This window comes from Sminthopsis crassicaudata, chromosome 3 (assembly GCF_048593235.1).
Source record: "Sminthopsis crassicaudata isolate SCR6 chromosome 3, ASM4859323v1, whole genome shotgun sequence".
Classification (NCBI taxonomy): Eukaryota; Metazoa; Chordata; class Mammalia; order Dasyuromorphia; family Dasyuridae; genus Sminthopsis; species Sminthopsis crassicaudata.
The window spans coordinates 294,655,467-294,682,251 of record NC_133619.1 but is presented as its reverse complement, the minus strand read 5'-3'; the positions used below and the strand labels follow the sequence as shown (position 1 = coordinate 294,682,251).

The following is a 26,785-nucleotide window of genomic DNA, read 5'->3' as shown; positions in this document are numbered from 1 at the left end:
TCATTGGAACTTGTCTAAATCATCTTATTGTTGAAGAGAGCCATGTCCATCATCATATAATTTTGTTGTTGCCATTTACAATGATCTCCTGGTCATGCTCATTTCACTTAGCATCAGTTCATTTAAGTCTCTTCAGATACCACTGAAATTATCCTGCTGATCGTTTCTTATAGAATAATATTCTATAACATTCACGTATCATAACTTATTCAGCCATTCTCCAATTGATAGGCATCCATTCAATTTCCAGTTTCTTGCCACTACGAAAAGGGCTACCACAAACATTTTTGCACATGTGGGTCCCTTTCCCTCCTTTAAGATTTCTTTGGGATATAATCCCAATAGAAATACTGCTGGATCAAAGGGTATGCATATTTGAAAACTCTTTGGGCATAGTTCCAAATTGCTCTTCAGAATGGCTGGATCCGTTCACAGTTCCACCAACAATGTATTAGTATCCCAGTTTTCCCACATCCCCTCCAACATTCATCATTATCTTTCCTTGATATCTTAGCCAATCTGAAAGGTGTGTAGTGGTATCTCAGAGTTGTCTTAATTTGCATTTCTCTGATTGATAGTGATTTAGAGCATCTTTTCGTATGACGAGAAATGGTTTCAATTTCTTCATCTGAAAATTGTCTGTTCAAATCTTTTGACCATTTAACAACTGGAGAATGACTTGAATTCTAAAAATTATAGTCAATTCTCTATATATTTTGGAAATGAGGACTTTATCAGAACCTTTGAATGTAAAAATGTTTTCCTAGTTTATTGCTTCCCTTCTAATCTTGTCGGCATTAGTTTTGTTTGTACAAAAACTTTTTAACCTAATATAATCAAAATTATCTATTTTGTGATCAATAACGATTCTCCTCCACGGATCTAAGAAGTAAACTAGCCTATGTTCTTCTAATTTGTTTATAATGTCATTCTTTATGTCTAAATAATGAACCCATTATGACCTTATCTTGGAATATGATGTTAGATGTGGGTCAATGCCTAGTTTCTGCCATACTAGTTTCCAATTTTCCCAGCAATTTTTGTCAAATAGCGAGTTCTTATTCCAAAAGCTGGGGCCTTTGGGTTTGTCAAACAATAGATTACCATATTCATTGACTATTTTGTCCTATGAACCTTACCTACTCCATTGACTGACTACTCTATTTCTTAGTCAGTACCAAATGATTTTGATGGATGCTGCTTTATAATATAGTTTTAGATCTGGTACAGCTAGGCCACCTTCATTAGCATTTTTTTTCATTAATTCCCTTGAAAGTCTTGAGCTTTTGTTCTTCCAGACGAATTTTGTTATTATTTTTGTAGATATGTAAAATAATTTCTAGGGAGTTTGATTGATATAGCATTAAATAAGTAGATTGATTTAGGTAGTATTATCATTTTTATTATATTTGTTCAGCCTATCCAAGAGCACTTGATATTTTTCCAATTGCTTATTGGAACTTTATTTATGTCGAAAGTATTTTATAGTTGTGTTAATATATTTTCTGACTTTGCCTTGGCAGAATATTTTATATTATCAAGGTAGACTCCCAAATACTTTATATTATCAACAATTATTTTAAATGGAATTTCTCTTTGTATCTCTTGCTCCTGGATTTTGTTGGTGATAAATTAAAATGCTGATGATTTATGTGAATTTATTTTGTATCCTGCAACTTTGCTAAAGTTGTGGACTGTTTCTAGTGGTTTTTTAGTTGATTCTTTATGTATACCATCATATCATCTACAAAGAATAATAATTTGGTTTCCTCATTACTTACTCTAATTCCTTTAATCTCTTTTTCTTCTTTTTTGCCAAATCTAACATTTCTAATACAATCTTGAACAGTTATAGTGATAGTGGACAACTTTGTTTCACCCCTGATCTTATTGGGAATCGCTTTTTTATATCCTGTTGATAAAATGACTGTCATTCACAGGGCCATTAAGTCATCTTCATTTTCCAAACCTCCACCATGTCCAAAGGTTTTCTGATCTTTTTTGATTTTTCCTCTGGAGTATATCCTGCTCACATTAGTTTTTTTTTCTACTTACATGGTCTCTGCTCTAGTTCAGGCACTTGTTATTCCTCACATGAACTGTTACTTGTTTTTTGTTATTGTTGTTGTTGTTGTTCTGTTTTCACATTTGTTAACCTTAGAAATAACTAATTAAAGTTATTTTTTGATCTAAGTACAGGTTGTTTCCTTAAAGTGAGTTCTCTTTGAAAGCCAAACCAAAACAAGGCATATGCAAAAAAGTAACACCTAGGTTTTATGCTTTATATGCCACAAATAGATTTTGTATAAGGCAGAATTTGCCATCCCACCAAAAAAAAAAAAACCCAGTCCAACAATAATGCTTCCTGTATTTGGAACAGTATGTCAATTTTCTGATTCCTTTAATGTGCCAGAAGTCTCTTGATGTTGTTTGTATAAAATTCTTGGGGCAGAGCCAAACTAGTGGAGAGGAGACATATCTTTTTCTGAGCTCTTTTCACAATCATGTACTATACCAGTAAATTTAAATATGTCTTATTTAGAAACATCTGAGTCTCAAAATATATTAGATTCAATGAATTTTAAGGATGGAAGTAACTTTGAAGATCATGTAATCTCTCATTTTAACAAATGAAATAACTGAGCAGCTAAGTGGCACATTGGCCAGAATGCCAAGCCTGGAGTCAAGAAGACTTGAATTCATTTGACCTCTGATGCTTACTAGCAGTATGATCTTGGGCAAGTCACTTTTCTCTGCCTCAGTTTCCTCATCTGTAAAACAAGCTGGAGAAGGAAATGCCAAACCACGCCATTATCTCTGCCAAGAAAACCCCAAAGGGGGTCATGAAGAGTTGGTCATAGCTAAAGCGAGTGAACAACTGAGACCAAAGAATGACTTTTCTGAAATCATATAGTTTAGCTACTAATAGCCAAAAGCAAGACTCTATCACATACTGCTGTTTTTTCTTTTTTGGGGGACAGATGAGGAGGGTTGTTTGATGTTTTTTAAATTTGTTACCCAAAATACTAAATATGCTACCTTATAATCAAAGATCTTATAATTTTTGTGTCTTTCTCCCATGATTCCCACTCAATTCTACCTCCTTGCTTTCAATGCAATTAATCTTTGCTGCCTCATTTTCCTCTTCTTCACTGTTTACCTTCTCTGAAAAGTTAAAGTAAATTACTAAGTATATAAAATTCTCTACCAAAAGCCCCTGGTGCAAGAAAATGTAAGGATTATTACAAAGTGTAATAATACCTAGCAACTAGAAGGTACAAATGTTGAAGTATGATATGAAGACAGAGTTGAGTCAAATCAGGAAAAAAGGAGAATTAGGGTTCTTGACTGTTGCACAAGTTGGATATCTCTGGAAGTTGTTGGTATTAATCCCAACTTCCCTTCAGGATTCCCCTCCTTCCTTTCTTCTGCCTCATAGAATACTGGGCTTCCTTCAAGGCTCAGTTTAGGTACCATCTCCTACATGAGGCCTTTGAGATAGAAGAACCCAAGTGTTTTCTGTTAAGCCAGAAATGTCTATTAAAGAGATCTAAAAAAAATTATATTCTCTTCACCAATCTTTTTTTGTTTTGTAAAAATGGTTATTTTCATTAAAAGTTTACTTATATTAATATGCAATTAGCTTACTATTATTATTTTTAAGTGAATTAATAAATATCTTAAATATTACTGTCTTTCAGTTAAACAGATAGATATAACCCATGTAAATAAAAGCTTTTTGAGCAGTCCTCAAAACCTTTTAAGACTGTAAAGGGTATGTGAGATCAAAAAAAATTTGAATATCACTTCATTGGGGGAAAGGACTATTTTGGTTTTGTTATTATATTCTAAGTGCTTAGCATGGAATCTTACAACTTGGAACAGCCAATGAAATGCAGTGGCCTCTAAGTCATTTCCTACAATACCCTTCTACATTGTCCTTTTCATTTCAGAATGTAATCTAGAGAACCAACTACTAACATTACACCTAACCTTAGATTTACTGAAGAAAAAAATAAAGCTCAGAGTTTATCAAACAAGTGTGGGGAAAAAAAATTACACTCTTTTCCTAGAGGCAAAGAGATAAACTTTTGATACCTTCATAGGTCTAAAATTTTTCTATTCTTGAAATGACAGTGAGAGGTCAGGAAACATTATCTTACTGGTGACCCTAAAGTCAATGTCTTCTTGAATCTAGTATAGTCTGGGGTACCCCAAGAGCTACACACAAAATGCAGACACACTTTTCATCACATAGTTGTATTTTCACTATACAAAGTGGAAAAATATGTAGCTTCAGAGATACTTCAATTCTTCAAGAGCCTGAGATTTCATTAGTGAAGAATGCTGCCTCCAACAATGCAAACCCATATAAAAAGTTTCATGATTAGCTATGGATGAAAAAATTCATCCCCGGTGGTCAATTTTCTGGTGATGGGATTCTTCAAACATGTATACAGTGATTCCTGAACCACATGTATGTTGACATCCCAGTTCCTAGAAACTCTGTTTCTGCCAATGTTTGTGTGCCACTGATCTAGTCTTTTAAGATTGCATGGTCACTTCCATGATATCATAAGGCACTGGAGAACAACTCAATGCTATGAGTAATTTTAAAATGTATATGCCATTTTGAAATCCATTAAACTTAGGTCATCCAAAATAATCCCATATTCAAAAGCTACTCTCCCTCTTATGGTCTGCTGCAACTTGCCTTGGATCCAGTGTGTTAAGGAACATGTCATGAACAGCATTTCTTTCTTCTGCAGTGGGAGCCATCTTCAATAAGGATGCAGTGCTGGAGGCAAACCTCTTCCCTTTATTCACTAGAAAATGGGAAATTCAAAAACCTCATGATGTACTACAGTTAGAATAGTAAGCAGCACTCAAAAAGTCTATACTATACTCTTTCAGTCACTTGCAACTAATATAATCTTGTCTCTCTAAATAGGAAATTCAAAAATGTCACAGTGCACCACAGTTAAAGCAAGCAATATGCAAGAAGTTTATGCTATACTCTTTCAATCATTTGCAGCTAACATAATCTTGTTTCTCTAAATGTCTACATCTTTACAGCATTATGAAGTATCAAAAGAGCTGAATCCAAATAAATACAGGTTCAACAGAATTGATATTTGTGCTATATTCTAGATTCTAAGTAGTTTAAGGAAGTATAGAAAATAAAGTTTATCTTAAAAATGTATTTATTATTTCTTTTTTTAAGGAAGCAATTGGGGTTAACTGACTTTTCCAGGGTCACATCTAGTAAATGTCTGAGGTCACATTTAAACTTAGGTCCTCCTAACTCCAGGGCCAGTGCTCTATCCATTTTGCTACCCTCAGTTTATTCTTTATAGTAAAAGAAACTGATTTATCTTCTCCCCACTAAAGTATACTTTCACATGAAGTATAGTAATAGTTCATTTATCTAAAAGCATTACATGGGTAATTTCAGGCAAAAAAGGCCTGGCTCAATTATAATCTCTTCTAAGTAACCTTCTCAGCTTCTCTTAGCCAAAACAATCTCCCTTACCCCTGATAGCCCACTGCCTTTAGTATCTCTCATATTCTGTTTTGTGCTGTTTGTATCCTTCTTGTTTCTTTCCCACCTCCCAATCTCCCCTCTCTCTACCCACTTGACTTCAGTATCCTAGAAAGCAGAGTGATGTACTATACTCATATTTTTGTTGCCTTTCATGCTTCCCAGCTCAGAAGACATTCAATAACTTTGATAAATTCATTAGAATACATTAAATAGTCTGGGGGTGAGGGAAGACTTTGACTTAGTTTATAAATCAGAAAAAATTTAGTAGCATTTGAATTTGGAATTCCTCAAATTAACAATTCAATCCAAGTCCCTCATCAAAGTGGGTGAGACTTTAAGAGACTCAAAGTCTCCTCAAAGACTCTTAAAAAGCAAACCTAAAAAATTAACAGCATCCCACACGAAGAGAACATTTGATTTGTACATAGTTTCAGTAAACAATCTTAAAAGCTCCCCAGGATTCTATTGACATACATTCTCCTTGCTTGAAGAGTTCCTCTTCCTCTGGACCTTCAGGTACTAGTGGATTTATAAAAGCTGGCCTGAAGAGAGAGAAAAATAAATAAACTTTTGATCCAATTCTATGATTTCAACAATATGCAGATCTGTTCTGCCATGGAAATTTTTTCCACTGATTCAGATTTGCAACTTGTCTCTTTCTTGTAGTTTTAGAGAACTGCCAGGACGATGTGACTTTCTTGTGACTAGTCAGAGTCAAAGTTTGAATCTAGATTTCCCTCTGCCAAAATGGAAATGGGGACTGAGAAAAAGAGAAGCTTGGTCTGACAGGAGTCATTTGGAGGCAATCAAGTATGGACAGGGACAGGTACTAACTTGGCATCTCATTAGTACAATGAACTCCAGGTGAAGAAACTCCTACCACTTTTCTGTCATTTATATGTTGAAGAAGTTGCCTAGAGTCCTGAGAAGTTAAAAGTGACTTGCCACAGGTCAAGGCCAGGGTCAATTCCCATGACTCCACCATAACTCTGAAACCCTCTCTGTCCACTTCTCAAAGTGTAATCTTCAGATCTCTGAGGATCACCTTTTAGAGGGTTCTCAGTATCAAAAACATTTTTTTAGCAGTACTAAAATGTTATTTCTAAGTATTAAGATACTCTTGCCTTTTAAAATTACACATGTAGATAACAAGCCTTAGATTGGATACATAAGTATAGAGGAGTGTGGAGCTGTCTTTTATTAAGCCAGGTAAATTGCTATTAAAGCAATTGCAAAAATATGTAAAACAATGCCCCTCTTCTCACTAATTTTTGTTTTGGAAAATAAGTTATTTTTCACAAAAATGTGCCATAAATATTAACATATAATAGGTTTGTTACCATTGTTGATGACAATAAATATTTTAATTATGTTTTAATTTCTAATATGACAAATACAAATGTTTATATATGTATATATGTATGTATACATATATACACACATATATGTATGTGTATATATGTACATACATATATAGATAATATACATATAAATAAACAAGTTCTTTGGGGTTTTCAGGGACAGCTAAGTGGGCTCATTGGCAAGGGCACCAGGCCAGAATTCAGGAAGGCCTGAGTTCAAATTTGGCATCAGACACTTACTAGCTATGTGATCCTAGGCAAGTCACTTCACTGTGTCTGCCTCAGTTTTCCTCATCTATAAAAAGGATTAGAGAAAAAAATGACAAATCACTTCAGAATCTTTGCCAAGAAACCTCAAATGGGGTCATGAAGAGTCAGACACGACTAAAAAATGCCTGAACAATAACTTTGGGATCTTCAACAATTTTCAAATCTTGGAAAGGGGTCCTTAGACTAAAAAAGTTTGAGAATAACTACACTAGACCGCACTATCTTTCAAACAAATATGGCATGCTATAAAAGTGTACAGGTAGCACACATCCTTGAATAGATAGATAGATAGATAGATAGATAGATAGATAGATAGATAGATAGATAGATTAATTGTCCCACACCACGTACATTAGTTGGATAAAATGAAGGTTCTGCTTTAACTTAGGCATATCATATTTGGTATTTGTTTGTTCATTTAATAATAATTTATTTTAAGAATTTGACCGATTTTGTTCAAAGCTAGTACACAGCTAAAGGATGTCGAGATAAAACTCAAATTTTATTTGTGGTTAACTCTACTGCAGTAAACAAAAATTGGTAATAAATATCCTCATATGTAAATTTGAGGATAGCTAAAATATGTTTAAAGTGAATTTAAGGGAAAAGTAGCAGGAGGAGTGTATAAGTAAGGAGAATATGGAATTTAGCTGCTTCTTAGCTAAATAAATTAACTTAGTTAATTCCACTAGAAATAACTAAGCCAATTAATTTAGAAATTCAATTTAGTTCCTGTGGAACAAAAATAATAAAAAATTCCTGAGACATATTGTAGCTTCAATTTTAGATCAATAATTACCCTTTGTTTTCAGAATCACGGGCCACCATTACAAATGTTGCATCCAAGACAGGATGGTAAACTGTATCATGTAACTAAAATAAAAAAGGAAAGAGTTCAGATAGAACAGATATTGGTTATAAATAATACTGCAATTCTAAACAAATCCCATAGCTTTAGAAATAATCACTGAAAATAACTTTGAACATCTAAATCATTCTTATTTAGTTATCTGACTCTGACATGTTGATAGGCAACATGGGAGATTGGGTGGTGAGCCCAAGAGACAGAAAGACCTAAATTTAAATTATGCTTCTAGCACATACTGGTTAAGGGACCCTAGAAAGCTCTTTAACTTTTCAGTGTACAGGCAACTCTCTGAAATTACAAATTAAACACTGGGTGTTAATCTGCATCAGTGGAAGGAATTTCATCACCAGGGATTCTCAATACTAACAAAATCACAAATTCTATCCCCCCCACCAAAAAACCCTCTCATATACAATGTTCCAAATTTTTTCATGAACACATTAATCTTATCAATAAACTCTGATAGAGCATAGGCCATAAAGCCAGATAAATCTTATGAAGCTGAATCTTTTACTGTCTTTATTGAGACACATCTAAACGAGCAGGTGATACTAAAAATGGAAAGAAAAAAGAACAGATACTGACATAGACTACCACCAGCTAGGTGTTATAAGGGATAGAATACCAGACTTAAAAGTCAATAAGATCCAGCTTCAAAATTTATCCCAGATACTTATTAACTACATGACCTCGGACAACTCACTTAACCTTTTTAGGCCTAAATTTCTTCATCTGAAATATAAGAGATTTGAACCCAATGGCTTCAGAAGTCCCACCCAACCCATAATTTATGTTTCTTTACCAGCTCCTAAAAATGTTTAACTTATGCAAATAAATAGATTGAAACACATAACATATTCAGTGCTTTGTAAACCAAAAGGCATTATATAAAAAGTGCTTAACTGCCAAAATGTAAGAATCCACATTAATCACCAAATGCTTGAGCACTTTGCCAAGTAGAGAGATACTATGGGTTAGAGTACCCCAATTTTAAGAACATAGTTTTTAAAAATATATTAAAAAGGAAGATAGTGGGCAATCTTGTGCCTGTCATACTGCCTACAAAACAAGCTTGCAGACGGCTTGGCCAGAGACCCAAGTGAGTTTAAGGAAGCAGAGCATTTAAGGCAGAAGCTGGAAGGAATATGACAAATAGTTGAAATGGGGGAAAGAATTGTATAAGATTTTAAAACAAATTGTCTATTCCATCACTGATAATGGAACATCCATGTATGGAAACAGTTTTAACACCAGCTGTCTCTTAGATCAGGTTCAAGACTGAGATATAATGATATATTTGAAAATCAATGACCATTTACCACAAAATGGATTTTGTCCTAATATGGTAGGAATGTACAACAGGAATATAGGGGAACTTAGCTCCTTTAGACACAGTCCCCCTTGTGCCCACACGCAGACACATCTATGGTCAGCAGGGCAGAGAAAGGCAAGATTACTCAAAAGGGCTTCAGAAATCCATCAAATCCAAGGGATCTAGATTTCATATGGCTGATACTTTTTATGCCCTTAAATGATCAGGAAGGAGGGAACAAGCATTTATTAAGTGTCTAAGCACTTTACAATGTCTCATTTCATCAGAGAATCCAGGGCCAATTATGTAGGACATTCGGGGCAGTTTTATCTTCTTTTAAGTAAAACTTCCCCATGTTGTGGATGGAAAGAAAGAAGAAGGAAAATGCTAATCCTATCATAATTCACACCAGTGAGATTCCAGATCCACTGAAATATTCATAAGTTAGTTTGCAGAAAATAAATTTTGCAGATTCTCTTAAGTTTTACAAGAAATACATAAAAGCTATGCCCTATAGGGTATTTCTTACCATCAAATTTCTTCCTCTATTTCCAATAATTATTCAGAAAAACACCAGTGGTTCCCAATTACTATAATAAAACAACTACTACTCAACTTTATTTATTACTCTGTGAAGGAGGCACTACAATGACTAGATACTACACAATCCACATTTAACAGATGAATCTAAAGCTAAAAGAAATTAACTAATTTTCCTATAGGTCAATAAGAGTCTGAGCTGTGATTCAAACATTTATATTCTGACTTCAATGTTCTTTCCATTATACCATACTTGCACTGACATTTAGAATCAAATGAAGTGGAGAGAAGAGATGGTGGCTATGTCAGGATCAAATGAGGAGGTACACGTAAAGCCCTTTGTCAACTTTAACATTACAGTACATAGCTATTTTTATTTATTCTTAATATATTTCAGTTTTGTGTAATTCTTCAAGCAGAACTAGAAAAAAATTACTTAATAAGGAGTTGCCATCCATGATTTCAAAAGGATAAGAAGACACTAAATAATGTGGGTTCTCACATATGTAAAAAGGATGTTATTGCTGCACCATTAGTATATTTTTTATTGTTTTTCCTAGTAAGGGTGAGAATAGTTTTTATTCTTACTTATTCCTTCCCATCACCAACTAGCAAACTGTTAGCAAGATAGCAACTGTGATGAAGGGTATGGTTTATTCTTTTAAGAGGAATTATCTGGTCACTCATAAAGACAGAAGAGCAAGTATAGGATCATAGGTTCACAGATTTAAAACTAGAAGCAATCTCGGAGGTCATATAGTCCATCCATTCCCCTCTTTTTACAAAATTCAAAAAAACCAGGAATTCAGAAACAAAGTTGCTGCTCACCTGACACATGTGCATCTTGACTTCCATAGATGTCTTTCCAACCCAGCTCACATGTCCAGTGAACTTAATATCACATTCTGGACTTATGACCTTCTTACATAAATCTGAAAAAAATGCAATGAAAAAATTCACTGAATAGATCTATTCAGCCCCCTTTACCCTACTCTGAATCTGGATCACTAGGCAGAATGTTTAGAAAATAAGATGAATAAGGCAATAAAGCCAGATTAAATTTAGATTTAGTGCTTAATAAATACTTATTAACAAAATGAAATAAACAAAGGTTACAAAGGTCTCCTATCTGGCTTCTCCTTTGAGAAGATAGGAGTCTGGACAATGTCTCCAGAGACAGTATAGTATGTTACACATTCAGTATAGGAACCAGAAAGGGCAAATCTTTGTAACTAACTATAAGGTTTCTCCTACTCCTTTCTTCTTGTAACTCTCTAGAACAGACGTTCTTAACCTCTTGTTTCAGGAGAGCCTTCAGAAGTTTGATGAAACCCCTTTAAGGACTTCTTTTCATACAGATGTTTTTAAAGGCACAGAATTAAAATACATGGGATTATGAAATCAAGGGTTAGTGAAAATAAAAAATATCACATTTTCCCCTTCCAATACATGGATTTTCTTAAACCCACCCCAGGTTAAGAATCCCTGCACTAATGGGCAGAAAAATACAGAGGCATGTGTTTCTAAAAGCATATATTTTTACTTCTCTTAGTTTGTACTTGGTTTCAATTTAATTAAATTGCCCTTATTTATATGAGAATACTATTTCTTTAAGAGCTCTAAATATTTTATAGGAAATATTATATACTAGTAAAAGGTAGCATTTGACTCACTAAATATACTATATTATGACATGAAAGAGAGTTATCTAAGATGAGAAGGATGGAGTAGGTTTTACAATCTAGATCAAATCTGTAACAACTCACATGTATGTATTGCTTTAAGTTTTATAGAATACTTTCATCTTAACAACCCTGTGAGGAGGGTAGAGCAAGTATTATTATGGAAGGGGAGATGAAGTTAAGGGGAATGATGTGATTTGCTTGAAGTCACCCAGCTAATAAATATCAGGGCCATGATCTGAATCTGGATTTTCTGACTCCAAGTCCAGAATTCTTTCTCTACCCTAAGGAAAAAAACATCTTTTAAACAAATAATAATATGAATATTATGTTACCATTTACATTAAGCCTTAATGTTTTCAAAATTTACAAATATTTCATTTTATCCTCTCAACAACTCTGGAAGATAGGAACTATTATTATCCCTATTTTACTGATGAGGAAACTGAGGAAGAGTAAAGTTAAGTGACCAGCTCAGGATTACATATCTGGTAAATGCCTGGCAGTATTTAAATGCAAATCTTCCTGAATTCAGATCCAGGATTCTAACTACTGTGCCCCCTAGCTGCTTGCTATGTACAAGTGAATTAACTGGGTTGCCTTGTTAGGTAGGAAGCTTGCCTTTATTGAGTATGTGCAAGCACAAACTAGGTGACCATCCATCAGACACTATCGCAGAGATTCCTGTGTTGAGCAAGAGATTGGATTTCTGAAGTCTTCAGAACCTAAAATTATGATTTTTTTAATGCTCAGATCTCTCATAAAAAGTTTCATTTAAAAAAAAAAATGTATCACTTGGGAGAGTTTTTATATAACTCAGGCAACTAATTGATGAAGAAGTCCCCTAGAGAAGCTTTGCTTTGCTGGTCTCACTTTGGTACCAGAACTAGGCCAGGTAGCTCTGGAAAGAAAGATTGAGGAAAGACAGACTAAGTTCTAGAAAACTGACACAATCAAATTTGAAGTCAATTCCAACAGTCATACATGAAGAACTAATCCTAGCTTTAGAAATGGGTACTAATAAGTTGGGAAGAAATAAAGTGAAGCATAATAAAATTTCATATGAAAACAAATTGTTTTTGTTCAAATTAACCAATACTTATTAAATATTTTGATATTCAATTGGTTATTGACATTGAATTGAATTCAATTGAATGTCTGATGACATAACTTACCAATTTTGTCAACCAAGGCCGTCACGATAGAGAACGGGGACATCTTGACAGACTCCATTTTGGTGTGAGTATAGCAAATGAGAACTAAGGAGAAATGAAAGAAATTGTTAGTGACAGGGAAGAGTAAAAGTATTTCTCAATATTTAGCTCCCTGACTCACAACATATAAACAGATAACACCTTGTAAAGTTCTGGGCCTTCATTTGACATGGAAGGTGCTGATCTCATCTTAGAGTTTTGACATAAGCTGTTTTGACTAAAAGACTCCTTAGAGAAGTCAGTTTAGCTATCTTATTTTAGCAATAAGGAAAGAACATGTCAGAGAAGAGAAGAGACTTGTGCAAAGTCACATAATTGGTAGTGGCAAAGTCCTTGAATTATAGAGTCATGGTTTCTAGTACAAACTTCTTTCCAACCTATTATATTGCTATTATTTTATAAAGTTTTGAAAATTAAGGGAGTTGAAAATTTCAAACTGAAACATCATTTTTTGGAGGGGCTGAGACAATTTGGATTAAATGAGGCCAGATTTGAATTCAGGTCCTTCTGATTTCAGGGCTGGTTCTCTATCCAATGCACTACCTTGCTACCCTGAGACATCTTTTTTGCTCTTGGCTCTCAGGTACTAAATTATGAAGCAATTTTCTGATTGAAATCTGGCTTTTATTCTCCGGTACACACATCCTCAGGTTTATCATCCCCACTCTAGGCCCTCTCACTCACCTTGGAACAACAATACTTTAACCCACTCATTTGTGCAATCCCCTCCTACTACAATTCATAGTTTGAATAGTCTAACTTTCACCTTCCTTTAAGTAAGAACAGACTTTCCACATTCTAAAATAATAAACAAAAAAATTGTGCTTTTTAGCAACTATTTTCTTTCTGACCATTTATAACTGAAGTCAATATATAATATATGTTTTCTGTGATAATTGTCTCCACACCTTTCATTTGCCCCCACTGATCTGGTTTCCAATTTTGTTTGCTGAATATAGCACTTAAGAATTATGACATTCTATTGGTCAACCTGCCATCTGGGGGAAGGGTAGGGGGGAGGAGGCGAAAAGTTGGAACAAAAAGTTTTGCAATTGTCAATGCTGAAAAATTACCTATGCATTTATCTTGTAAATAAAAAGCTATAATTAAAAAAAAAAGAATTATGACATTTTACACAAGAAAAGGGAGACCTTTGTAATAGACGGAATCTTTGCATAAACTCTGGCAAAAGAACATAAGGCTTTTAGAAGAGAAAGAATAAATATGGCAAGGGCACAGAAAACTCTTCTATCAACTCAGATTTTTTAAAGACACATATAAAAATTCACACTAGGGGAAAATGAATACAACAGAATGAAAACATTCTCTTTGAATGTCAGAAACATCAAAACACAAAATGAGCTGGTTTTTAAGGAAGTTCCAAAAAATGGGATTTTTTTTTGAAACTCTATTGCTGAGGTAAAAGAAAAATACTGAGGAAAAATAACAATCAGTAAATTCGAGTTCACAATCTCATCATCATCATGTTTAACTGTATTCCCTCTTCCTTAACTTCAATATTCAATTAGCTGCCAAGACTTGTCAGTTCTACTTTCATAACATCTTTTTCCTCTGTCCTCTCCTCTTTATTCACAGCTATCAACTTTGCTCAGACTCTTATCATCTTTCACCCAGATTATCTCTTATTGGATTTCCCTATTTTTAGTCCTCCCCATCTGCAATCTACCTTCCACATAGTTGCCAAAAGTATCTTCCCAAAGCATAAGTCAACCATTTCTCTTATTTGGTCAAATATGTTCAATGATTCCCTGTCACCTGTAGGATAAAACACAAACTACTTACGCTGTCATACTTTCTAAGGTGTCTCTAAACTTTGATTCATGACTTCATGAAAAATGATCTCAAAATCTGCATCTTTTCCCAATTTTTATTTAGTATTTCATATGAATGATGCAAATGCTTTAATTTAATAGTTCTGTCATATTTTAGCTCTTCTACTACCCCTTTGCTATCTAAGAATTTCATTCTTAGTGCATTCAATAAACATTTGTCAAGCATCCACTTTATGCAAAATATTAAATAGAGTTGCTCAGTTCCCATCCAAGTCTTCAATCTGTAGATAATCATAACTGTAGATCAGACACTTGGTAGATTGTATTAATAATATTCTATTTCACCTTAAACTGGTTGATTTACTCAATTGCTAATATCTTCCTAAGAAGTTTTTACCAATATCTAGTGGTACTACAGTGTAAATGTATTTCAATGAAGCCTTGGCAACAAAAGGGAAGATATAACCTCAAAATATTACTTTGTAAGGCTCAAATGCTGTTTTTGCACACTAAGGGCCCTTATCAAAGACAAACAGATATCAGTTCAAGAAATTCTTGGTTTAAAAATAGAAGCATCAATAAAGGCAAAGTCTACTAATTTGCAGAAAGCTGATAAGCCTTGTTGGTCCAGGATGTTTATCTTACATTTTTCCGAGGCACACAGTATTTTAAAAACAAAATATATAAAACACAAATTACTGATTTCAAAGAATTCAATTAACTTAAATAAAACTGTCAAGATGCTAATTCTAGACCTATGATAAAAGTCAGATATATCAGAACCATAATGCCAATGAAGAAAGACTAAAAAGAAAATAGCTTGTTAGGTTTAAGGAAAGGAAGCCTGAAGTTATGCCCAAAATGGCTTCTCAAATTTTCAAAATTATTCTTCAAATAATAATTTATTTTTATTATTGTTATTACTATTACTAATAATAGAAGTTTTTGGAACATCCTGTACATTAGGACAAGCCCCTAAGTTTCTTAAAGCTAAGGATTGTATCTTTTTTACTCTGTTCCTGTCTCAAGACTTAGCACAATGCCTGTATACAGACTTCATAAATATTTGAGGAATTAAAGGATCTTCAGTGGAAGTCTAAAGTAGGGAGTAAGGTTTAAGAACAATGGAATTTCAAAAATTTTAAGGGCTGTAAAGTCATTGATGGTATCCTTGTCTCAAGTCTCTCCCTATCCTGTAGAGTCATCTACACAAAGTGAATCATATGAAGGAAGGGGAAATGATTAAATAACTTTGATGAATCCTTTCAACCACAGGGTTCCCTGATTCTATGTAAACAGCAATAATTACAACTGTACAGAAAAATGTTGGCATGCTTTAGTACCTCCTAAGCTGTCAAGATCCTCAAGAATCCTGCCAAATCTGTGAAACAAAGAAAAGTGGGATTTAACAAGTAGAAACCACAGTGCATTTATTTCCTTTTAAAATTTAAACCACAGATAAAAACTAACCCTGTTACCTTACACTATTGAATACTGTCAAATATTTCTCCCGTAACAAAGGTTGAGTTCCTAGAGGCAAAATGACTTCAATATAACTGTCCTTCATCCTCCTTGGAGGCAGGTCTTTCTGGTTCTTAGGCAAAAGACTATGAAGTAACTTTCTCTCCTCCATTGTTTTCACATGGTCACTGAAAAGAAAGGAAGAAAGATACATATAACATACAATCAAGACTATTGTCAACACTCCAGCAAACCAGGTTCCCCATTATCTTATCTGTACTAAGCTCCCCTGCTTCTTGAGTCCCCTCCTTTCCCAGTCTTCCCTCTGCCACCCCACCCTATGAGGAAAAAAAAAATAGAGCCTCTTTAGATAAAGTTCTTATGACTATTAGTTAAAAGCAAAGTAAAAATGTAAAGTTAATACTTAAAAGTACTCTAAAATATCTTAAAAGCATTTTTTAAAAGGGGGGAAGGAATAAGAGAAAGATTTTTTTTTTTTTTTTTTTAAATGAGGCTGGGGTTAAGTGATTTGCCCAGGGTCACACAGCTAGGAAGTGTTAAGTGTCTGAGACCAGATTTGAACTCCGGTCCTCCTGAATTCAGGGCTGGTGCTCTATCCACTGCGCCACCTAGCTGCCCCTAGAGAAAGATTTTAATAAAATAGGGTAACTAGACAGACACTAGAGCCACGAATAATATCTGACATGTATACAGCATTTTAAAGTTTACAAAGTGTTTTATTAACAATTTCCCATTTCTCATCCATAAAGAAAGAAGAATTATTATTTTCATTTATTGGTGAGAGCACTGAGACTCAGAAAGTAAATGACTTTCCTCATGTCCATATATCCTAGTATATCACAACAATAAGAATAATAGCATTTAGCATTTTTTTCAGAAATGTATCATTTGGAAAGGGCTTTACATGTTAATTCATTTGATCCTCACAATCACCCTGTAAGACAGATGATATTATTTCCATTTTATAAATGAGGAAACCCTGAGTATTTTCTCATGTTAGCTTCAAAATCAGGAAGGGCAACTATAATGATACTCATTTTACAGGTAAGAAAACAGATTAGTGGGAAAGCAAGGGTCACAGAAGGGGTTAAGTAGCAATGAATAAATGTGTGTATTAAGGAGTCAGTTTCCTGATAAGAACACAGCATTTATAAAGCACTTTTGAGATTTACACAAAATCATAAAATTGGAGTTGGAAGGAACCTCAAAGGTCATCTGGCTTAACCCCTTTATCTGACAAGTGATCACCCACTGCAGGTGAGACCAATTTGTCCAAGATCAAAAAGGGCAGGTCCTTCACATGCTCTTACCTTGTGAGGTAGATAGTAGCAATAGTATTTTTTAAAAATTCCAATGCAATGTCAAATACAAGGGAACTCTTGATATGGAAAATTTCATAATTTTATCTGGGGAACTGAAAGGGGAAGTCACTTGCTAATTTGTGTCAGAGGCAGGACTTAAATCTGATTCCACTGTCAGCCTTCTAGCCACTAGGCCATGCTAACTCTCTAATAATTACTATGGGTATTATTATTTTCATTTTATGAAGATGTTAAATGATACCAATGGTGTTGGTCTCCTTGCATCAAGTCTCTCCTTACTCCAGACCATTCTTTATTCAGCTACTCAATCCTTCTTAATATCAAGATCTTCCCTCTGTTGATTAGTTCCTATTTATCTTGAATATATCTTGCTTTGTAAATATTTATTTGCATGCTAACTTCCCCATGGGATTGTTGCTGTTCAGTCATATCTGACTCCTCATGACCCCATGGACCACAGCACACCAATGCTATCCTTGAAGTTTTCTTGGCAAAAATCCTAGAGTGATTTACTCTTAAGGACCACGCCTAAGTGTGAAACCCAGAAAGCCTGTAAAGGGTTAAAGGGGACTATTCCCTTAAGGGGCAGGTCAGTTCTCGAAGAGCCTCCATAGCTATGAATCATAACACACTTCAAGGAATTGCAAAATAGCCTTTACTGAGAGAAGTCAGAGAATGCAACTGCCTCTCAGTCTCCTTGTTTCATTATCATTCACTCACATGAAGGGATATATTTTGTTGGATTAGATCCCCAGCAGCCACTAACAGGTTGCTTCCATAACAGTTTACCATTTCCTTCCCCAGTAGACTACAGGAAATAGAATGAACAAGTGATTTGTCCAGGGTCACCCCGCGGTTAAATGTCTTGAGGCCACATTTGAAATCGGGTCTTTCTTCCTGATTCCAGGTCTAAGCCTCTATTCACTGAGCCACTCAAAAGCCTCCACATAGTAGATGCTTAATAAATGTTTAATTGATTCCACCCCAATCAATAAATTCCAATGACTCACTATCTCATCTAAGATCAAATATAAAATATTGTATTGGAGTTTTAAAGCCCTTTACAACATTGTGGCTTCCTACATTTCCCATCATTTTACACTTTACTGCTATTATCATCCAGGAACATGGCCTTCTTGCTGTTCCTCAAACACAACACTGGACTTCCCTTTTCCCCTCCACCTCCAAGTTTCTCTGGCTATCTTCAAGAATTAGTTCAAAGTCTCTGTTCTGCAAAAAGCCCTTCCCTTCCTAGGACATTCCCTCAAAGATTTCCTTTCATTTAACACAATATATAACTTACACATACGTGGTTATTTGCATGCTGTCTCCCCTATTAGAATGTGAATTCCCTGTGCTGTTTTGCCTTTCTTTCCCTAGTACTCAACATTGTGCCTGGCATATTTTAAATACTTAATGAATGCTTGATGATTGACCAATACGATAAGAATATATCAGATTTTTCTTGTGCATCATGATAATTATGGAAATGTATATAGAAAAATTGCACATGTTTAACATATATTGGATTACTTGACATCTGGGAAAGGGGATGGGGGAAAGGGAAGGAGAAAAAAAATTGAAACACAAGATTTTGCAAGGGTGAATATTGAAAACTATTTATGTCATGTATTTTGAAAATAAAACGCTTTATATTAAAAAAGACAAAGAAAGAAAAAAGAATATATCAGAGATGGGATTCCAAAGGAAATTTTTCCTAATTCTAAGCACAATATACTTTTCACAGCACTACATGCTACCTCCCCTGATCCCATTATCTCTTCTTACTACAACAAAAAATTCACAAATGCTCTCTTTCTCATCTTCTCTACTCCTCCCCCTCTTCCTCTTCCCTTCTCCTCCTCCCCTCACCTCCTTTTCTTCATAAGAGGTTCATTGATACTATCAACCAAGCAACGCATCAATAATCATCAACATACCTCCAGTGGGTGGATATTCCTACTATCTCCCGAAGTTTATCCCGAACTGAAAAAAATAAAGATCAGTTGGTAAAATTTATAAAAGTAAATTAGGAGAATATGAAAAAATTAAGCCACTAAACTGAAACTCTATCTTTATTCATCCACTTAGAAGATATTAAAAACAGCAAAGGCAAAATTGTAAACAAAACTTTGTTTTTCCAACTTTAAAGTTCACCTCCAGGGGTCCTTCTGTTGCATAAAGGATTCTTGAAGGCTGTCATACCTGTTCTAAGAGGTCCTACCAATCCAGAAAGGCCTCAAAAATGCATCCCCAATAACAGTTCAATTCTGCTTTTTTTTTTCCTTTCTTTTTTTTAATCTAAGTTCCAGTCTAACAAAGTTCAGAGAGGCCTCATTACCAGGGTCTCTAAAGGTTAATAGATTCTTCAGTTTTCTCTGTTCATAAGCCTATCCCTGAAGCTACTGAAGGGGCTGTAACCTATGCTGGTGAAGGTAGTATCCATCCCAGGGAAATCATGGATCCTTTAAGTGTTAGATCAAAAGTTTTAGAGACTATCACTGGATCCATAAAAATATCCAAATCTGCATAATTATAAGCTGATTTACAACAAGGCTCTAGTGTATTTCCCCTCAGTTGTTGACTAAATTTAAGCAAGAAAAACAAAGAATTCAAGCAAGGCAAGATAATTTTAAAAAATATATTTTATTTCAGTATCTCCCCCCACCTCTACCATAAAAAGCAAGGGAATATTAATGCTAAAAACTAAAAATGGAAAAAAAATTCATACAGATTACCACATACCATTAGTCATAGGAATAGGCGAGCCTGCTATATGAATGGAGAGAAAGTAGACAATTAGTTAATCAATACCAGTAGAAGCAGAAAAAAAAAATGCATAATTTCAAATAATAGAATGAGTTGCCATTTATCTTTCTAACAGAATTTCACACTTTATATATTAGTATTGTGAACTAGGATGAAAGCAAAATCCATCAGTTTAATTTGGTTAAAGACAATTGTGTCTGGATTAACATCAATTTTCACTTTTGTGCAAAATATAGGTGATTATTTTACCCAGTGACTCACTTAATGGACATTTCAAGGAGTATTATTAATTAATGTCAAAAGAAATTTCAAACAATAATATCTAAAAATTAGTCTAGTTAATCCTAATGAGTAGTGAAAACTGTGAAGAGAAAACAGCCCAGAAAACTAGGCTACGATTAAATAACGATTACAATATGAGCATGAAATAATAATAATGAGGATAATAAGCATTCATATTGCATTTCATAGTTTACAAAGCATCATGCCAATGGATAGATTATTAAAGTGAGTCACAGGGAAATAAAGTGATCAGACCATAGGTGATATAACTAGAACTTGAACCAAAGTCCAAAACTATTTCTACATTGTGCCATACATGACACATTTTGATCTATTACATCACAGGCCCACAAGTTAGGAAGCAAACAGCCAACAAATGTTTATTACTAATTACTCAGTGAATAAAGTTGATTTAAAAAACACTGAGTTCTGTGTATACACAGCATATACATACATTTGTAGTTTTTCGACTGTCTCAATCATGTCCGATTCTTCGTGAACCCATTTGGGATTTTCTTGGGAAAGATACTGGAGTAGTTTGCCATTTCCTTCTCCAGTGCATTTTTACAGATGAGGGAATTGAGATAAAAAGGGTTAAATGGCTTGTCTAGGGTCACACAACTAGTAAGTGTCTAAGGCCAGATCAAACCACTATCACTCTGCCTAGCACATAGTAGGCACTTAGTAAATTCTCATTGACTGAAAAAAAAATTTGTCTTTAACATGCTTCTACAAATGTTTGATCAGCCAAGTGACATATGACAGAATTCTAACCCACATAATTGAGGCATATCAGAGTAGAAGCGACAATATAGGTACACCATCACCAAAGGTTCATTAAGTACCACTTACCTCCTTTCGTAGTAAAGGTTCCCTTGGTTCCATTATTAAATGTCTCTTGGCCAGGTATCTTGCCAAGACTTGCCCGCCCCTTGTTTAACACACAAAATCTGAAGATGAAAATAAAATCAATTTAGAATTAAGCTTGAAATGCTGGAAAGCCCTTTTCTCCCACTACTGAACAAGAACCTTTTCTTTCTATCCAGATACTAGTAAGTAGTTAGATGCCAGCTTTGTTTTGTTCTGTGGTTGTGTCACCTCCCTAGCTAGAAAATAAAGTCCCAGAGTCTTAATATTTTGAATGTCACAGACCCTTTTGACAATTTGGTGAAACTGGTAGATCCCTTCTCAAAATGATGTTTGTAAATGTATAAAATAAAATGTGTAGTATTACAAGTAGTTGTTCAATCATGTCTGACTCTTTGAAACTCCATTTGGCATTTTCTTCCAGATAATGGGGTGGCTTGCCATTTTCTTCTCCAGCTTGTTTCACAGATGAGGAAACTGAGGCGAATAGCAGTATTTATTTGCCAGGTTACATCACGACACTTTACTGCAGCCTTTGGTTCTGAACACACAACACTTTGTCCTGCACATGCCCTCATGCCACACAATGCCAACAAATGCTGCCAGAAACACCTCTGCTCAGGCAAAATGCGATTGAAAGTGGGAAAAGTTTAAGTGGTTTATGAAGCGGGAAAAGCAGATAGCCCAAGCCCAGAATGTAAATGATCAACAAAACCTTACATCCTTTAGAGAAAAATTCATTTCTTATACAAACTTACAGTCTCTGGAGAAACTCCTTTGTTATACAAACTTCTCCATATCCTCTGAAGCAGAGAAGGCTTATCAGATACAAATCCTGTTCTATTATCCCCTTGTGTACAAAATAAAGATCTCAAGCCATGCCTCCTTGCAATATGATTTCTCTCTGGAAGCATATTGCCCACCAAGACATCTAGGTGTTCTTTTCTAATCAATAAAGACTTTCTTGTCACAGCTTTAGTAGGTGAATTTTTTCACCACGAATCTGGCCTTGGCACTTTGGAAGGAGGAGGAGAGAGAAAGAGAGAGAAACAAACAGGCAAAAAGAAATCACAGACCCATCTCTGCCCAGAGTATACCACCCTCTTCAATTTATACATTATATGGTCTTAGTAGGTAGACTAATTTTTCTTTATTACTGTACCATATCAGATTCTTAGTATTTAAATTATTCCCTGGAAGGCATATCTGAAAAATGTGGTAAATAGCAATTGTTTCTGTTTTGTCCAAAAACCCTGAAGGTCTTCCCCTCCCAGACTTTTAAAAAAATTTTTTTTTCAAACTAGGTAAAAGAGGCCATTTTTTGCCTCATTTCTTCCCTACCCTTAACCACTGAATGGTGAATGCCTCAATCAAATTAAGACCTGGGAAAGACCTTACCTTTAAAAGGCCAAGATCTCCCACAGCATCTGTGGTCATCTCTAGACCCTCTCAATACTATCTAGCCACTGAATTCAGATGCTCTCAGAGAAAGTGAGACTGGTGACTCTGCACAGCTCTCCCCTCATAAATCTAATTCAAGATGCAAGTCATAGTATCACTTTCCTGAAGTCATGGGCCCCTTTGAGAAGGAAGGACAAACAACAACAACAAGTCAAAGTTAAGTAAGGTAAGGTCTGGAATGGAAGGAAGAATGTAGAGTCCCAATGAGGGTACTTAAATGACTTGCTTAGGGTCATACATAGATGATATAGAAGAGCTTGGATTTGAAGCCGGGTTCTCTGAGGGTTACATTACACTGCCTCTTTCAGGTCAAAAGAATTAAGAAATGCAATCATTTACTAAATGTTGTCACACTTGCTCCCCCATCCCCAAAGAAAAAGTCAATATAGCTTCAGAAGGGTTCCTAGCACTCTCAACAACTAATTAACTTTTAGTCTAAGTAAACTGGGCTTACTATTATTTATTATTGTAAAGATCTGTGATTTTTATCAACATGGGTACCATATCACCACCAGCATAAATCATACAACCCCACTATATCTTAACAGATGGGCTGCAGAAATTGATATGGTCAAAGAAATTTACCACCTCATGGTCAGCATTCTGGTGATTTCTCTTAATTTTCCTGCTTTGGTTTACAGCTAAGAAAGGCAGAATGTCACAGCCTTTCCAGATTGGTATGAGATCCTTAAAGTTCAGAAGCATAAAACTACCTCGATGACCTTGAGAGAGGGGGGAAAAAAACATCATGGAACCTTCACTTTCCTCATGTGCAAAATACTGGATTTCTCCTTCTACCTTCTACCTATCCTATGAAAATCCATCATCCTTTCTAAAAATATGAGTCATCAGAGTAGCATGTTATGGGAAGAACAATCTATTAATAGCAGTTAATAAAGAATATTATGTTACTTTCCACAATATATTATTACCACAGCATATGGGGAAAAGGAGTGGATTCTATGTCAGAGATCTGGATTCAAGTATTGTCTCTGACACTAATTAGTTTTATGAACTTAAGCAAATCACTTGGCCCTTAATTTCCTCTTCTGTAAAACAAAGGAATTAAACTAGACAACTTCCAAAGACATTTCTTATTCCTAAAAATATGCTGGTTATGGGTTCTAATCCCAAATTGAGATTACTTAATAGCTCTCTAAACATGGACAACTCACTTAAATTTATCTGAGCTTATTTTCTGATTTTGTAAAATAGGGATGAAAATAACACCAAAGTTGTTGCAAAGAAAAATGCTTTGTAAACTTTTAAGTTTAACTATATATGTGTGTGTTATATTTCTTCAGTAAAACAACTTTTGCCTGAAATATTTAGAAAATGGTAGAAATACATGCCAGAATCGAATGTGATCAAACTCTAGAGCTAAAAGGGTCCTGTGAGGCCAGCTAATCTTTAGTTTTACAGATGAGGGAACTAAGGCCCAAGAAGTTTAAGTAATTTGTCTAAAACAGGAATTAAGTATCAGAGGCAATATTTGACTCCAAGTTAATGAATTGCAGAACTAGGGATCTTTCCATAGCAGCACACTGGCTCACAAATTTAGCCTCCTGAAAATCTAAAGGAAATTGGTAGAGTCAAGGAAGGGTAATTCAAACTATATGATACTTTAAAAGATTTGCATGAACTAAATATCTTATTTAAATGGAGTCTTTTATCTCTGAACAGAGTACTCAATCAGCCCAAATTAACTTTTTATTATAATATAGTAACCTAAAGAATGTCAGTCAATAAGCATTTATTAAGCACTTACTAAATACCAGACACTAATAAAACTGAGGAAACAAAGGCAAAAAAACAAAACAATCCTAGTTCTAATCTAGAGAAATTTAATTCTAAGGATGAGAAAAGAAAAGTAACTAATTACATACAAGATATATACAAAGCAGTAATCTGAAAGAGCAAGGTGACAGGGAGATAGGAAAGGAGACAGGGAAAAGTCCCTTGCAAAAGGTAGAATTTGAGTTGTCTTGAAAAAAAAGAGAACAAATGAGATGATAGAAGAATAAGAGGACAGAATTCCAGGATAATCCTGACCTGGAGAGACATACCAGAGGATGTCTCTAGGCCAGTGTAACCGGATCACACTTTAAGTGTGGAGAAAGGTAGGAAGCTTTTCCAGTCTCCTCACAGGTTCACAGAGCAGAAAGGAACCTTATATCTCATCTTAGTCCAATGCTTTCATTCATAAAATGAGGCCCAGAAAAGGAACTTTACTGGAACATACTGCCCAAATCAGAAGAGTAGTGATTGAGTTAAACAGAGAGTACAGAGGTAGTGAGTGATTGTCGAAACCTCTACAAGAACCCTGGTCTTTAGTCTTTTCACAGAATTGTGACTCAGGAGGCAAAACTCTCTTTCAAATAATTCGATCTCACACATTTGCGCTTAATACAACAAAGCCACAGCTGTCAAATATTAGTCATCGAAGAATCACTTCTCCATAAAAAGTATTCTAATTATGATAAATGGTACTTTCCAGGCAAAACAGTTCTTCCTGTCAGGAGAGTGGGCAAACTGCTCTTGGCACCGTGGAGCCATTTGCCACGAATGAGGCTGAGCCCAAATTAGTCCGACACGCTGCCAGTTCCCAAAAACCTAACAAAGGCCCTTTATAGGTGCAACATACACCTGAATCCTTAGTTTCTGGGAAAGGTTTATGACAATTTCCAATCACATCCTATACTCACGGTTAAAACCATTCCAATAAATGCCCACCTCCCTCTCTGCAAAGGGCTCCCCGGTTTTTTATCATCAAACTCCTAGGCCACGCGCCACGGTTTTATTACGGGGGAGGAGGAGAAAGAGAAGGAAGGGGCAGAAACTACACAGCCAGACCACACCCATGATCTGCAGGAGACCAGCTGACCACCATCCGCTAACAAAAATACGGGCGAGAAGAGAGGGCGTTGCACAAATACCCACGGCATTAGTCACGGGTGGCACTCCTCCCAGAGAAGGGGCGGAGTCACGCTACCCGGGGGCCCATAGAATGGAGTTCAAAGATGGCCAGGAAGCCTTTTTGACATCGCCCTGCTTCAATCTGGGCTCCAGCGAAATAAAAGCAGCAGAAAGCAGAACGCAAACAGCTGGCTGCCCATCAGCCATAATGCCCCGGGCGGGAATCCCTATTCCCTCTTTTAAAAACTTAAAGGGACCTAGGTGGGGCACTGGCAAGGAGAGGGTTGGGCGGGGGCTGGACATAAAGCATCACTCCAAAGAGAAGAGAGAAGGATGGGGGAGAAGGGGGAGAACAGGATGGGAGCAGAAGGCGAATGGGAAAGATGAAAAACAGAGGACACGGAGGATGAAAGGAGGGGAAGACTGAGAGAGAGGATGGGGAGAATGAGAGGAGAGGGAGGCAGGGGAGAAGAAAATGAGGAGGGGTTGTTGAGAGAGAACGGGGAAGAGAAACAAGAGGGCAATGGGGAAGGAGAAAAGTTGAGGAGAAAGGAAGAGGGGGAGAGGGAGGGAGGACGGAGAAAAAGGGAGAGAAAAAGGAATGAGGAGGGGAGGAGGAGCAGGAGCCCCGCCCGGCCCCCTACCCTCACCTGGAGCTGGGAGGATAGGCGGGAGCCCCATGCCAGCCCAGCTCCCCCCAGTGCTCCGGAGGGCGCCTTACCGCGTCGCTCCCCGCCACATGGTGCAGCTGGTTGCAGCCCCAGCAACTGCAGCCCAAGAAACGCGCCGACGCGGACCTGACGGCCCAGCCCAGTCCTGCTTGGGGGAGGAGGGAAAGAGTTGCAAAGCTCCCCAAGCCAAACTTCTCTTCCAGGTGGCGACCTCTACCGGTGGCCCTCGCGGAGTCCGGGGCACGGGGAAGGGAAGGGGAGGGCCGGGGGAGGGCCCTAGGAGGCGAGGCTTCAGCTCGGGGTCCCGGTGGGCTGCTGCAGCTGTCACCGATGCCCCAGAAGCCATTGCCCCCCGCCCTGGCTTGGGATAAATTTAGATGCTCACCCTGCTTTCCTTCCGCGTTTGCTGAGCCTGGGCGCTCTTAATCCG

The 26,785-nt window shown here is 36.1% G+C and overlaps 1 protein-coding gene across 5 annotated transcripts in view; it reads right to left on the bottom strand.

The window, feature by feature from the left end:
- ACOT9 (acyl-CoA thioesterase 9) overlaps nt 1-26,584 on the bottom strand; it is a 29,984-nt gene extending 3,400 nt beyond the window's left edge. Inside the window, exons 1-11 of one of the 5 annotated variants that reach the window (XM_074300921.1) lie at nt 26,406-26,584; nt 21,293-21,390; nt 20,135-20,161; nt 19,330-19,375; nt 16,064-16,234; nt 15,929-15,966; nt 12,754-12,837; nt 10,725-10,828; nt 7,976-8,049; nt 6,020-6,087; nt 4,715-4,826 (exon numbers count right to left, since the gene is read on the bottom strand). In XM_074300921.1, the coding sequence (XP_074157022.1) occupies nt 4,715-4,826; nt 6,020-6,087; nt 7,976-8,049; nt 10,725-10,828; nt 12,754-12,837; nt 15,929-15,966; nt 16,064-16,234; nt 19,330-19,375; nt 20,135-20,161; nt 21,293-21,390; nt 26,406-26,425 (842 nt within the window). In that variant the 5' untranslated portion in view covers nt 26,426-26,584. The other 4 variants (XM_074300925.1, XM_074300923.1, XM_074300922.1 and 1 more) reach the window with 4 other exon arrangements.
- Nucleotides 26,585-26,785: the final 201 nt, after the last annotated feature.